The 15,831-nt window shown below is 40.2% G+C and overlaps 1 protein-coding gene across 1 annotated transcript in view; it reads right to left on the bottom strand.

Annotated features, from left to right (window-relative positions):
• Positions 1-803: 803 nt before the first annotated feature.
• The window catches only part of LOC126271963 (mediator of RNA polymerase II transcription subunit 18), a 57,761-nt gene continuing 42,733 nt past the window's right edge, over positions 804-15,831 (bottom strand). The window contains exons 5-6 of the mRNA XM_049974420.1: positions 8,724-8,941; positions 804-1,108 (exon numbers count right to left, since the gene is read on the bottom strand). Of these exons, the coding sequence (XP_049830377.1) occupies positions 8,756-8,941 (186 nt within the window). The 3' untranslated portion in view covers positions 804-1,108; positions 8,724-8,755. The remainder of the gene's footprint in view (positions 1,109-8,723; positions 8,942-15,831) is intronic.

A 15,831-nucleotide genomic window follows, 5' to 3' on the forward strand; every position in this document is an offset into this window, starting at 1 on the left:
CACTGAGTGCCTCATAAAAACTATCCATCTTATCTTGATCTGTCCCTTCACAATGCGAATATACTGACACAATCCTAATTTTCTTGCTAGACACTGTCAAATCTATCCGCATCAGTCGTTCGTTTACATACCTTATTGCAACTATGCTGGGTTCCATTTCTTTCCTGATGTAAAGCCCTACACCCCATTGTGCTATTGACTCCTGACAGGTATACCTTGTATTCTCCCACTGCCTCTTCTTTCTCACCCCTTACCCGAATGTCACTAACAGCTAAAACGTCCAGCCCCATCTTACTTGCAGTCTCTGCCAGCTCTACCTTCTTCCCAGAGTAGCCTCCATTGATATTAATAGCTCCCCATCTCATTACCATTTGTTTACCAAGTCATATCTTAGGAGTCCCTGGTTTGTCAGTTAGAGGTGGGACTCCGTCACCTCTAAAGGTCTGAGGCATTTTTCTCTGATCATCATATTTAAAGTACCAGGGAAGCAGGTTGCTAGCCTTACTTGCCCCGAGTCCTATTGGGTTTTACCCTAATGGCTAAGGGACTAACCGGTGGATTTGGTAGTCTTTGCCGTATGAACACAAAGGTGACCAAGACTCAGAATATGTCCGAGATGCCCGGCCTTATCCCAAAGTAACTGGTATCCCGACTGTCGGGACCACTTACTTGGCCACTCATACGTTGCCCGTGGTTCATGAACTAGGACATGACTACAGGAACCCATACCATGAACCGCAAATGAAATGAAAGAGAAGAAAATGTTGCATGATGACTCTGTGATGATAACAAAGAGACAGATGTGGAATGGGTTAAGATATAGGAATTTATTTCTGCAAAAAGTATCGTAACAAATTAGAGCTGATAACATTGGTATCTTTTCTACCTGAGCAACAACAGGTAAACTGCCATATTTTAAAATATTTACAATGTTTATTTATTTCAATGTGCTTTCCTTTGCTTGGCACAAGACTTGATGGGTGTCATGAAACTGCAATATTGTCTTCTGCATTTTAGGCAGAGCTACTGTGTGCCACATGCCGCAATCTTGAATTCAACAGCCAGCAACCACGTGAAGATGGCAGCTGTTTTGTCAAGGTATCCTCTCCTATTAAAAATGAAAAAGTAAGTTAATATAAAAAAACAGAAGTTGTCATGAATTAAATATATTGTGACTTGCACAGTGGTGTGACATTTCTGAAGAGAATATACACTAAAGCACCAAAGAAACCAGTATACACATGCCTATTCAAATATAGAAATATGTAAACAGGCAGAATATGGTGCAACAGTCGGCAACGCTTGTGTAAGACGACTAGTGTCTGGCGCAGTTGCTAGATTGGTTACTGCTGCTACATGGCAGGTTATCAAGATTTAAGTGAGTTTGAACATGGTGTTATAGTTGGCGCACGAGCAACGGAACACAGCAACTCCGAGGTAGCGATGAAGTGGGGATTTTCCTGTATTGCCACTTCACTAGTGTACTGTGAATATCAGGAATTCAGTAAAACATCAAATCTCTGACATCGCTGTGGCCGGAAAAAGATCCTCCAAGAACAGTATCAACAATGACTGAAGAGAATCGTTAAACATGATAGGAAAGCAACCCTTCTGCAAATTGCTACAGATTTAAATGCTGGTCCATCAGCAAGTGTTACCGTCTGAACCATTCAATGAAATATCATCATTATTGGCTTTTAGAGCTGAAGGCCCACTCTTGTACTCTTGATGACTGCACAACACAAAGCCTTATGCCTTGCCTGGGCCCATCTACACTAATATTGCACTGTTGATAACTGAAAACACAATGCCTGGTCGAACCAGTCTTATTTCAAATTGTATCAATGTATCAAGTGGAATGGTTGTGTATGAATATGGAGACAACATCATGAATCCATAGACCCTGTATGTCAGCAGAAGTGACACATATTTAAGCATCCTGTATGATCACTTGCTTCCATTCATGTCCATTGTGCAATCCGACAGACTGGAGAAATTCTAGCAGGTCAATGTGACACCCCACACATACAGATTTGCTACAGAGTGGTTCCAGGAACGCTATTATAAGTTTAAACACTTCCATTGGCCACCAAACTCCCCAGACATAAAAATTATTGTGAATATCTGGGGTACCTAGCAACTTGCTGTTCAGAAGACAGTTCCACCCCATTGTACTCTGGATTTATGGACACTCGTGCAGGATTTATGGTGTCAGTTCCCACCAGCACTACTTCAGACATTAGTCGAGTCCATGCCACGTCATGTTGCTGCACTTCTGTGTGCTCGCAGGGGCCCTACATGATATTAGGCAGGTGTATCAGTTTCTTTGGCTCTTCTGTGTAAAAGTGAAACTGAGTGATCTCTTTCTCTGTGTGGTTCAATGATTTGTGAGTTAATACATGAATGAAAAAGCTAGCTGGAAGGGAAAAAAGGTAATCAGTCATAATTATGGAAATACTCTTTTCCTTTCCATTCTTGATGGAATTATTTCTGGCCTGGTGAAATATGATTTTCATGTACTTCTGAAATTCAACTGAATAATCTGAGTTCTAAACCACATTTTGAAATAAAAATATAATTTATTGTAAATTTTACAAATTAAGTGACAAACAGTAGTTTAAGAAGTACTACAAAACAAAAGAGATGCTATTTTGAGTTTCTAATTGTGTCAATTGTTTGGTTCTAAATAGTTCTGAATTTTTTGAGCCACGTGTCTACTCACTCTGGGGCATTTTCTTTCTTTTGGATCGAATAAAAGAGAAGTAGAAATCAAAATCAATCTCTCTCTCTCTCTCTCTCTCTCTCTCTCTCTCTCTCTCTCTCTGTCTTTCCTAGTATCCACAGAAGCTTTGTAACAACTTAATGATTTATTAAAATAATTTTTATTTAACATTGTGGCTGGATGATACCCTTTCTGCTACCACAGAGATGCTTTATCATGTCAGGAAAGCCATGTGTATCATCTGTCTGGCAACAGTGTAATCTTTGCTCTATGGGTTAATGTTATGTGTAAACATAGCTCTATGCATTATTGTATTTCAACTATTTGTGTATTGTATTTTCCAATGCAGAGGTTGGGGATCACGCCAGCTTTCACTTAAAAAAAGTATGACAAACCATTTAAACACCACACTCAGATTGTATGGTGTACCAGAACAATGTTCCGTGACATGGTTTTGATCTGGGTTGGCTCAACTTCCAGTCTCACAGGCTAGTGCACTGAGTTTTGAACTCACGATCCTTCATGCAACAGTTTAGTATCATAACCACTACACCACAGTGCTATCAAGCTTCTTCTGTGACAATATTTCATTTCTATTGAATCTACTCTTGAATCATAATGTGCAGAGCACTAGCCTGTGAGACTGGAAGTTGAGCCAACCCACAGGTGAGAAACCCAAGTTCGGGCCATATTCCACAGATAGCAATCTATCGGAGACAGAAGAAGAAGAGGACGTTACGATGACAGCAACTGTATGCCACCACAAGAGACATCCTTCCGGGTTTTCTGGTGATGATGGTCAAGAACCAAACAAATGGCTGAAGCTATATGAGCGTATAGCCCGATTTAACAAATGGGATGACACCGTGTGTTTGGCTAATGTATTTTTCTACTTGGAGGGCACTGCCAAGCAATGGTACGAAAACAACGAGGAGAAGTGCACAAGCTGGGAAGTATTACAGGCAGAACTGCGCAAGTATTTCGGCGACACACAAGGCTGAAGATAAATTAAAGTGCAGGGCATAGCGTCCAGGAGAAACTACAGCATCCTACATGCAAGATGTCTTGGAGCTGTGTAAAATAGTAGAACCTAAAATGAAGGAGGAAGATAAGGTTGCACATCTCATGAAGGGTGTTGCTGAAGGAGGTTTTGACAGCAGACAACTTCATAAAATGGTGCCAGTATGTTGAGACAATGCATCAAAAAAGAATTACACGCAAGAAGTTTGAACGGCTTCCAAACATCACATCGATGTCTATGATGGACGAAGCAACTTATTTCACAAGTGTTCTTCGTCAGACAGTGAGAGAGGAAGTTCAGAAGGCACTTAGATTGCACGGCGAGCAAAAAACTGAGATGCTTCAAGAGGTCATAAGGAAGGAAGTGGAACAGACATTGAACCCAATCTCTCGTCCTTCATTTCCCCTCAAAACGGTGAAAAAGTTGAGACCCAGGTAGAGTTAAAATCCTACAATGCCACATGAGGAGCCTGTTTGGGCACCAAGGAAGACTGACGTCTGGAGGACCCAGGGTAACCAACCAGTACGTTTCCACTGTGGACAACCGGGACATGCGCTGCACTATTGTTGAGAAAGGTGGCAGATATTTGATGACACCCATGCCAGAAGACAGCAGACCGATCTTAGCCGACACCAACTCCGGGACGACGAAGATGAACAAGAAGATGTGGGTGCAGGATAACATAGGTCACCATTGCCGTAAGCCAGCCGCTGGAGAGGACGCTCCCCAACACGCCGACCAAGGTCTCCATCACTGTTTAGAAGCTCCAGCCGATCACCTAGCCACTGCAACCTGGAAAACTAAAGGGTGTGACCTTCCTTGGAGGTGAGGTCGCTGAAGAGAAAAATCCTCCACCTTCGATCACTACAAAAATGATAGGAAACTTAAGTCGATATCCTCATGATGGGCTGTGGCCGACCAGCCCAAGCTCTTGTGGACTCTGGAGCATCATATTCAGTCATTCCAGAGAAGTACCGTCACCAGTTGCAGAAAACCGTATTTGTCGACAGCAAAATATCTCTGCTGAATGTGGCTAATGGGAAATATGTAAAACATACAGGAAGATGTACCATTCGTGTAGGTATAAGTGGCCATACACAGCCCTTAGAATTCATTGTCTTACAAGAGTGTAGTCATGATGTCATTCACAGATAGGACTTTTTGAAAGCTTCTCAGGCAATTATAGATTGTGGTCACTCGAAGATTATGCTAGATGAGATGAGATATGCGCATCCGAGTGTGTGGAGACTGTGTGCTAGAAGGTAACTGTCACATATCATGTCAAGCATCAACCCATGGATCTTTTAGTGGAATGTAAGAGAAGCATACCACTAGAGAATAACTTGGTCATCCCAGCCTCTGTCGTCTCGTTTAAGAATGGATTAGGTGAATTGTGGATAGTTAACAGTCGCCAAGAACCACAGATCTTTCCAAGACACACGTGCGTAGCAAATGCTGAGCCGTTAATTGAAGAACAGCTGAGCGTCAAAGAAACCGCCCATGCCGAGTATGTGAGCGAAATTAGTGCTACCACTATGAGACGAGATCTTCTAGCTCGACTATCACCAGATTTCACTATGGAACAACAGAAAAAGCTACTTGCCATTCTTCAAGAGTTCTTTGAATGCTTCAATCCACAGGTGAAGAGCAAATTAGACAAATCGATGGTGAAGCATCGGATTAGCACTGGACATCATCAACCAATAAGCCAGAGAGCATACCGTGTGTCAGTAATGGAACGTCAAATAATTTGCGACGAGGTGGAGAAAATGATGTACAATGACGTCATTCAGCCTTTGCAGGGCCTACGGTCATCACCAGTGGTCCTCATCAGGAAGGATTGCAGTTGGTACTTTTGTGTTGATTACAGGAAGCTTAATAAGAGAACTAAAAAGGACATTTACCCTTTTCCACGAATTGACGATACACTAGACTGTCTGAAGGAGGCTAAGTTTTTCTCAGCCATGGACATGTATTCAGGATACTGGCAAATCGAAGTAGATGAGGCTCATCGTGAGAAAACTCCATTCATCACCCCTGAGGGCCTGTATGAGTTTAAGGTGATGCCATTTGGTTTGTGTAATGCACCAGCAACTTTTGAACGGATGATGGATAATCTTCTAAGGCAGCTAAAGTGGATGATGTGACATTATAGTGATCTCTGAGACATTTGATGAACATATAAAATGACTGAGAGCCGTTCTTAAGTGTCTCCAACAAGGCGGACTGAAACTTAATACAAGGAAGTGTGCCTTTGGAGCAAAAGAAATCAAAATACTTGGACACCTTGTGTCAAATGAAGGTGTGCGCCCAGACCCAGAAAAGGTGAGATCTATAAAAGAATTTCCTATTCCTAAAAGTATTAGAGATGTGAGAAGCTTCCTCAGATTGTGTTCTTATTACTGCCGTTTTATCAAAGATTTTTGTATAAAAGCCAGGCCACTCCACGAGTGGTTAAAAGCTGATGCCAAATTTATCTGGGGTGGTGCTCAACAAAATTCTCTTGATGGGCCGCGAAAAGTTCTGATGACTGACCCTGTACTTGGTCTGTATGATGAGAGAGTACCTAAACTACACACAGATGCCATTGGGTGCAAATTTCAGATGGAAAAGAGAAGGTTATAGCCTATGTTTCTAGGACACTTACAAAAGCCAAGAGAAACTACTCAACTACAGAAAGAGAATGTCTTGCTGTAATCTGGGCCACGTGCAAATTTCGACAGTATGTCTATGGAAGGCCATTCACAGTTGTTACAGACCATCACTCACTTTGCTGTTTGACAGGTCTTTAGGATCCAATAGGATGACTCACCAGGTGGGCACTATGTCTTATTACCATAGTGTACAAAAGCGGAAGAAAACACCAAGATGCTGATTCTCTCTCAAGAAACCCTGTGCAAGACCATCAAGACTTTGATGAAGATTGTAACTGTCTCACTGCACTCCAGGATCTCTCTGCTGAGCAGAGGAAGGACATCAATGTATCTCAAATTATGCTTGCCTTAAATCGGTCAGAAGATGTGAAAGGACAGGTAGTTAATGGATTACTTTCTACAAAAAAACTCTGATCTGTTTGGAAAGGGGTGGCTATCAGTGATTCCTAAACACATGCGCTTAAATGCTCTACAGAAATTACGTGACACATCTGAGGCCGGACATTTAAGATTTATTAAGACATATGATAGAATCCGCAAGAGATTTTATTTTGGGCCAGGTTTATTTAGAAGTGTCCATCACTATGTTGAGAGTGCCCGAGGAGAAAGGCAGTTCCTCAGAAACCACCTGGCCGACTCATACCAATTTCACCAGCCGAAATGCCTTTCCAGTGTGTTGGAATTTACCCCCTCAGATGATTTCCAATGTCTGCTAAAGGCAATAGATAGATTATTGTTTGCACTGATTATCTGCCACGCTATGCCATTACAAAAGCCATGAGAACAACCGAAGCATCTGAGGTACCCAAATTCATCATGGACGACACTGTATATTAAAATACGGTGCCCCAAGATCATTAATTATGGACTGAGGGAAAGTTTTTCAATCAAATCTTGTAACAGAGAAATTGTCGTTGCAACATTACTCATCACATGACAACTGCCTACCAGCCACAAACTAATGGGCTTACTGAATGCCTTAATAAGACCTTGGCCAACATGCTATCAATGTTTGTCAATGTTGAGCAGAGCAACTGGGATGCGGTGCTACCTTTCGTGGCGTTTGTCTACAACTCTGCCAAACAAGACACCACAGGATTTATGCCATTTTTCCTGGTGCATGGACGTGAGGCGACTACAATCATGGACACTGTGTTTCCGTTACATCCTGATGAAGTGGATGACAACTACATCGGCCACGTGTTAACCAGAGCTGAGAAAGCTCACCAGTTAGATCGACTCCGCACGCTGCAGGCTCAAGAATATGAGCACTTAAGGTATGATGCGAGCCACCACCCTGTTATCAACCAGCGTGGTGACCTTGTCTGGATCTTCACTCCTGTTCGGAAGGTCCTCATGCACTACTTTGGACCTTATAAGGTTGTAAGACAGTTCACTAATGTTACTTATGAAGTTGAAGATTTCGACCCTGACACAAGATAACGAAAGATCAGAGATACAGTCCATGTCCTTCAAATGAAGCCCTATAAGGATTCTGCAACCCAGGTTAAATTCGAAGCTCCAGTGACAGGCAGCAAGCGGAAAGGTGACGAAAAGCGTAGCGGCGAAAGAAGTTCTAAGAAGATCACCGCGAGGGCGAGAATCAGTCATCAGGAGTTGGAGTATGCAGGACCGATGACTCGTTCCCAGACCAGGAGGACGTAACACCGAGATGCTGTTCACTTGAGGAGGGAGCAATGTCGCAGAAGAAGCTAAGTAGCACCGTGGTTTAGTAGTTATGATACTAAACTGTCATATGAAGGGACGTGAGTTCAAAACTCACCTAGACTGTACAATTTTAATTTGTATATTTTGTCTGAGTGCATTCTAGAAGTGTCGACAAATGGCAAGAATCATTGTACTGGAATGTTCTGTAGCTGTAAATATACTGTGTGTTTTGGCTGGAGGCAGTTCGCTCCGCACTGTTGTATGTGCAAGCGCTGAATAAACCTTCATTCAGTGAAGTTAGTGTTCGTCTATCATCTAATCACACCTTCTTCTACATGACAATATCACCTGCAGTTACATTTTACAAAAGAAATGTATGGAAATTTCCAGCAGGACATAGAGGGAAAACTATCACTACACACGCAGTAAGATAAACTATCAAAAGAAGTACAATCCAACTGAATCATTAGTTTAAAAACTTGATAGAAGAGAACTTGCAGGACATCACACATGTTAAAAACCTTCCACACAAGCTTGAAGACTACTAAGTTGAAAAAAAATGTATAGTGATACATTATCATCACAAATATTATGGCACACCATTTTTCAGGAGACAAATTAGACAGTCAATTAACATCATTTTATCAACATAACTTACTGTGATAACCCTGTAACCAAAGGTAAACCACTTCATGGTAAATGCTGTAGTCTTTTGTAATCCAGTTTCTCAAGCTGAACAAGGGGCCGTAACTGTTCAGCAAAACTCCGCATATCTTCTGCAATGGCTTCTTGTCCAGCAGGAGCCAAAACACTAAGCTCTACAAGATATGATTGTGACATAGGTTCTACACTTTCTAACGTCTTGCCTTGGCCAACCTAAAGTAAAGAAGGAAAAACATACTGTTACATTTATGTTCCAAAGATTTCTGAAAGTGACAAGTAAATGAGACAAAATGTAACAAATATAAGTAATACGTCTTTCTGATACACAGGGGGAGGTGGTTACACTCAGTATCACAATTTATCAGAAGTTTTGTCATTAATGATATATATTTCTTATTATATAACTCTCAACAAAAAAGATACCTCCAGACACTGATAATGTAATATCCAAAGATCCTATCATCAAAACATCCATTTCACATACACAAAAATATCCTTGAAATATGAGATAGCCAGCACTCACTGAAGTAATGAATCTATCAATCTTGAATACTTAAGAATACAAGGCATGTTCAGAATTTAGAAAAAGCATATCTGAAAACATTACAGGATATTGTTGATACACTTGTTGACTATAGTGCATGTGGTGCAGCATGGCACAAGCTTCTTTAGGCCCTCCTTAAAGAACTCGCAGCCAGCTCCTTCCCCCACTTCTGGATCTCTTTCTCCATCTGCTCATTGGTTGAAAATTTAATTCCACTCATGTGTGCCTGCACAAAGGTGCCATATCAGGGGAATGCACAGGTCATTCAAAACATTCCAATCAAATGAGTCTAAGAGTAGCTTGGTGGTTAAGGCTGTGCGGGGACACACATTTTCATGCAAAAAGTACTGTCTCTTCTCATCAGCATAAATCTCCTTTTGTTCTGAACACTTCTTTTGAGATTTTTTTTGGATCTCACAATATCGTTGTGCATTAACGGTCTCCCCCTGAGCCATAAATTCAACCAAAATGATGCCTTTTCAGTCCCAAAGCACTGAGGATACTTTTTTTTTTGCCCAAAATTGTGGCTTCGAATGTTTTGGCAGAAGGGCAAATTTTTTGGCAGAAGGGGAATTCGGGTGATGCCACTGTGACGACTGGATTCCAGAATTAAAACAAGAACAACATTGGCTTCAGCTGAAACTAAGTGTTTTAATAATGGAATTCTTTAAAGATATTTATTAAGAACATGTAAAAGTTCATCAGTTAATAGCACAAAAAATCCATGGATTAAAAAAACCACAAATATTCTTCATACAATAAATAACTATGCTGGTGATGATTTGGGAAAGGATGCACAAGATTTGAATCTTTGGAGTCTAGGAACTACTGTAGTTAAAATAAACAAAAGTGAAAGCCAAAAAATGGCGCGATAAAGGAAGATATTAACCAGTGCTTTTAAAGGAGTGTATATTAAAAGAAATAATCATCACATAACCAAATGGGTAACATAATAACATACATGCATAGTCAATGAAACAAAAAAAATTGAAAAAGACACTCTGACTCACTTTACAATCTACTTGCAGACAATTTGAACAGTGTTATGGATTACACAGAGAACTTTAAAACCCTTTACACATTCATTTCATAAACAACTAAAAAAGAGGGCACGTCTCTAACTAACCCTGCAGCTGCTCTACTGCACTCACATCCTGTTAAATCGTGGTACACTTGATACTGTCATTTAAGCATCACATGCAAATGGGTTCTCCACCAATAAAATATGCCAAAAGTTATGTCCTATGCAAAGCCTAATTATTACTATCAGGATGCTGAAATGACATTTTCTATAGTCAGGTCTCTGCATTTATTAAAATGATCATTGTACATCTATGCAAATAGTAAACATAAAAAAGTACTTGCCGAAAGATTCAAAACACTTTTTTAATTCATGTTAAAGTTTTTAGCACAGTTTTCCAGTAATTTTCTTCAAAAGGTATAGGTTGAATTATGTTGGCATTAAAAGCTTAATGAGGACCAGTATAGATAACAGAAAATACTGGTATTCACATGGATGTCAGGTCCAGACTGTAAACAAGATGTCACATAACTCTGTCTCCTGAGGAATCCAGCAAATGAACTATGAGTTGACAGTTTTTATAATCCTGTTGGATGAATTGATGGAAGATGTCTACATCTTGTGAGGATGCTACCTGCAAAGCAACACAGCATTTCTGGTTGACCAATCACGTGAGACGAGCTAGGAAGCAGATTTAAGCACAAGTGGCTGTGAGCTCGCTCTCATTCTGCGCAAGTCAGCTGAAGCCATGTTCTGATCCAACCAATGCTTCCCTAGATGGCAATGCTATATTTACAGATTCTGTCAGATGGCAAAGCAGACTTTTCTTATTGTTGTGCAAGTCAACTTCGCCTGTGTGTGAGATTGCTAGAGCAAAGTTACTTTTCAGTGCCTATCGACTAGTACTCTTCTTCGGTCAGGTGAATGAACTAGTTTCCACCACTGTGTAGAATATCGCCACGCTCCTGTTACAACGCTGCAAACTGGCCTGTACTCAGTTGTTTCACAATGTTGTGTGCTTATGAACATGTAATAAGTAACTGTTGCCACAACAGAGTGAGTCACAAAAGCAGTGTGTACAGGTGCAATGTTATGAAGCTTTTCATCAGGAAAGATCCACAATGTCCACTGCCCTGTAAATTCTCTATTCAGTCGAGAGATTTTGTTTTATCACCAGCGACAATCTTACTAACATGTGCAGCAGTATCTTTGTGGAACCTGCCCAGCATTTATTCACACCATTCTTCCAGACATATTGTAATATCTGACTGTCAAAGAGTGAGGCACCATTGACGATGGAACTGTCCTGGCTTGAAGACAGACATTGAGTATTCAGTACATAGCATCACTTTGATGTCCTTGAGTGATATCACCATTACAATAATTTTCTTCACAACTATTTTTCCTGCATCACTGCAACTGGAACTTCATCACCAGTCAATGAACTCCCTGCACCTGTAATAATCCCAAAACCCACTGTAAAGAGAAAAAAAACTTGAAGCTTCTAGCTTCATTTAATCCAGTTTTAAAATCACTAAACAATTTTTCCTTGTTTCATAATGATGGTGAATGGAACATATCACAGACCACCATCATCAGCCACATTCATAGGAACTGAAATAATAGAACAAATCATAGCTTGCCAAAAATTTCATATTCCTCCTCACACGTCTTATCTCACATCACACAACAATGGCCAGACAACTGGAGACAGAGAAACATCAATTTTCATGGCATCCACATGTCTGACTTCTCTGATGATGAAGCTACCAATCATTTTCTTTCATTCCAGCATGTGCTGAATCCCAGTAGAATGACATGTGCTTTCTTTGATTCCTCCCCCTCTTTGATTCCTCCCCCCCCCCCCCAAGTATGTTGGGCATAATGGTTTGGGACCCAAAACTAGTAATTACTTGGAAACAACTAACAGCATTAGCTGCAAGCAAGTTTATTTTCTGACACCAAAACCAGATTTAGCCACTAAGACCATTTTCAAGTGGTTGCTGATAAGTCTGTCTGTGTACCTCAATGTCATTAGGCTCATTACCATTTACAATGGGCTTGGTGGCTGAAACCAGTCTCATGTCAGAAAATATACTTGCAATTTGTGCTGTTATTTGTTATCCAGAGCTTTCTTTGAATCTTAAGTACTGTACAATTCTGTATGCTTGAAAGGAACAAAAGTTAAGGTTTAAGGTACCATAGTTGATGAGATAATTACTGGTGGAGCACAAGGATGGGGAAGGAAATTGGTTTTTGCTCTTTTCTTTAAAAAAAAAAAATTAAAAAAAAATTTCAATATTCACATTAAGTGAGTTAGGAACACCACAGGAGGCCTCAATCTGCAGGGCCTAGCAGGGATCTGAACCCCATCTATGATGGTGGTTTGGAAAGTAGCTGCCATTCTGGCCTGGTACCACTATTTGGCACAGAGTGGCACCATTGTCACATCTACAAGTTCTCTTACTCATTAAGCATCCAGCTGTGAAAGTGTGAACCTCATTATTTGGCACATTTTTGTTATAACCTCAAAACGTGTAGTTTGAGTAGAGTAGTAATAAAATTTCTTTCAGGGCAAAACGTTTCACCAGCAGACATTCATCACTAACTGTGTACTGTACATGGCTCAAACCTTATGAGTGAAGCTGTGCGGCAATGGGCAGTGGTAGAATAAACATACAAGATGAAGAGAGGAGTGGTAAGCTTTCTGTTCTGATTACAGAATTGATGAACAGTTTATGAAAATTGAAGATTGATCATGTCTGATTGCTGAACAATTTCCTGAAATTTTTGTACAGTTGTGTATGAGGCCATCACCAATAATTTAGGATACTGAAGTATCAGTGTTCAGTGAGTACCTAAATTGCTCAATTGGCCCACAAAACCAAATAAATAGGCTCTGCATTACACTACACTATGACGGGGAAGGATGTTTGAAGAGGATTGAAATTGGTGATGAAATTTGGGCGGCACATGTAAACACAGAAACGAAACCACTGTCGATAGCTGGGGGCCATACCAACTCTCCATGCAAGCTGAACAAAGTTCATCAATCTTTATCATCGAGGAAGATTATGGCTACAGTTTCTTGGGATGCTAAGGGAGCTTTCCTGGTTGAATTTATGGAGCATGGAACAACTATAACTTCAGAAGTCTACTGTGAAATTTCAAAGAAACTTAAGCGAGCTATTCAATACAAACATCACAGTATGTTGACTTTCAGTGAGGTGCTTTTGGACAACAATGCTCGTTCTCACAGTGCCCGAAAAATGCTAGAGACTTTGAAGTAATTCAAATGGGACATTTGGCACCTTCCCCCATACGAAACCAGTCTTGATGCCAAATGACTTTCATCTCTTCACCCACATGGGTGTATTACAGCAGTTCAATGATGATGACAAAATTAAAAATACTGTGAAACACTGGCTACACACACAGGCATTAGAATTTTATGAAAAAGGAATTTGTAAATTAGTGAAATGCTATGACAGATGCTTAAATTTAAATGGTGGCTTTTCTTGAAAAATAGCAAAAAAATGGTTCAAATGGCTCTGAGCACTATGGGACTTAACATCTATGGTTATCAGTCCCCTAGAACTTAGAACTACTTAAACCTAACTAACCTATGGACATCACACAACACCCAGTCATCACGAGGCAGAGAAAAAAATAGCAAAAAGCATTTACTGATGTGAGCAAAAATATTAGATACTACATCAACATCTTTAGTAATGAACTGTTTTTAGAAGGAGAAAGCAAGTCAAATTGCATATTTGTTTCATTAAGATCACTGATGTTATTTTATTTCAATAAAATAAAACACATTTGGTGACAAAAATATGCATTTCCTTGGTATAGCAAGGCAGATTTAAAATACCTTCACTGATTTCAGAAAAAAGCTCAAAAAAAAGTAAGCCTTTTGAAAGAAGGGTATAAAGCTGGAAGAACTGTGAAAACCAACCATGTAGGTGAAAAAAGCACTCTGTCTTCAGGCCATAAGTGGCCCATCGGGACCATCCAACCGCCGTGTCATCCTCAGTTGAGGATGCAGACAGGTGGGGCGTGTGGTCAGCACTCCGCAACCATGTAGGTGACCACCAATAAAATGTTGGTTCTACTATGTTCATTATTGTCAGTTATTATCCACTGTGTTGTACCTGTTATTGTACAGGTATTGTGTGATCTTTCTTTTGAGAAATATATGAGTACATAGCATACAAACCGCCAGCAACTGACACAATTTTATACTTCTTATTGCCCGTACTTTCTAACATATTAACTACTTTTGAAGTGTCAAAATGTACTTGAACAAATAAAATGTCTATAAAACACCACACTGTACAATGCAGTTGTGGTGAGACAGTCACAATTCCTGAAATCCATCGCCCATGGCCTCTGGCCTGCTGAGGAGCACCACAGTCCTGGGTCCATGGATAAACCACAAAAATCTGCTGCATTACGCCACACACACACAGACTCATCCTGCAGGGCAGCTCGGAGAGATTAGATCTGACGGACAGGGCTTGCACATGAGTGGAAAAACGAAGGGCTTCAGATTGGAAGACCCAATTCGTTACAGATACCCCCAGAAATGGCCTGCAGTTTTGGTCCATCATGGAAATCCAATTGTGTGGCCAGCTATTCACACGTCACAGACAGCATGTTGATGAAATGAGACAATGGTGATCAATCCATGCATCAGATAACGTGTACGAATACTCTGAGAATCCATAATAATGAGGACAGGTAGGAACCCAGTGTAAAGATGATTCCCAAGCTGCAGACAGCCACTCCAAAAAGACAATCACACTCTCACAACTAAATTTTCAGCCATAGCCCTAGTAAGAAAACGAGTGCACACAAACATGCAATAGTAATGAGGGGAGTAGCGAAGCAGCAAACATACTAAGCTGCACCCAATCAATGACGATGCATGACATCTCAGTAAACAAGCCATTTGATTTACTGAAACAAAAACAAGATTTTTCCAGTGTTTTTATTTATATGTTATTATTTTTTTTATTTCCCTGATGTGCTTGGAATTCCCTCATCCCCAGAACCTGTGGCAACTCTGATATTACTAAACTGCTAATCTGGAAGTTACTGACAGAATTATAATTTGTTTTTAATTCAGTCATGATCTAGGCATTAAGAGCTATAATCTAACATTAAAGATTTAGGACAATAAGTTCAGTATTACAGTTAGAAACTGTGTATATGTCTTTAGGCATGTAAATTACCCAGACTATATTGATCCAGTATTTGAGAATGAGAGCACTTGCGACTTCCAACAAACTTTACACATTATTTCAGAGTTTTAGGAAACTTTTTCTCTCTGATGTGCCTGACAAAAAAAATGAAATGGAAAAAGTTTATAACTTAATACATTTATGTTGCTCATGCAGTAAAACTGCAGCATCAGGCAAGACATTTCAATTTATTACTTCTTTACTATTAACTCTATTTGCAACACATTTTACAGACAGTATCCATATATACGACTGAACATACCTCCAAAATTATATACTGTATGGCACA

Source organism: Schistocerca gregaria, chromosome 5 (genome assembly GCF_023897955.1).
Source record: "Schistocerca gregaria isolate iqSchGreg1 chromosome 5, iqSchGreg1.2, whole genome shotgun sequence".
Lineage (NCBI taxonomy): Eukaryota > Metazoa > Arthropoda > Insecta > Orthoptera > Acrididae > Schistocerca > Schistocerca gregaria.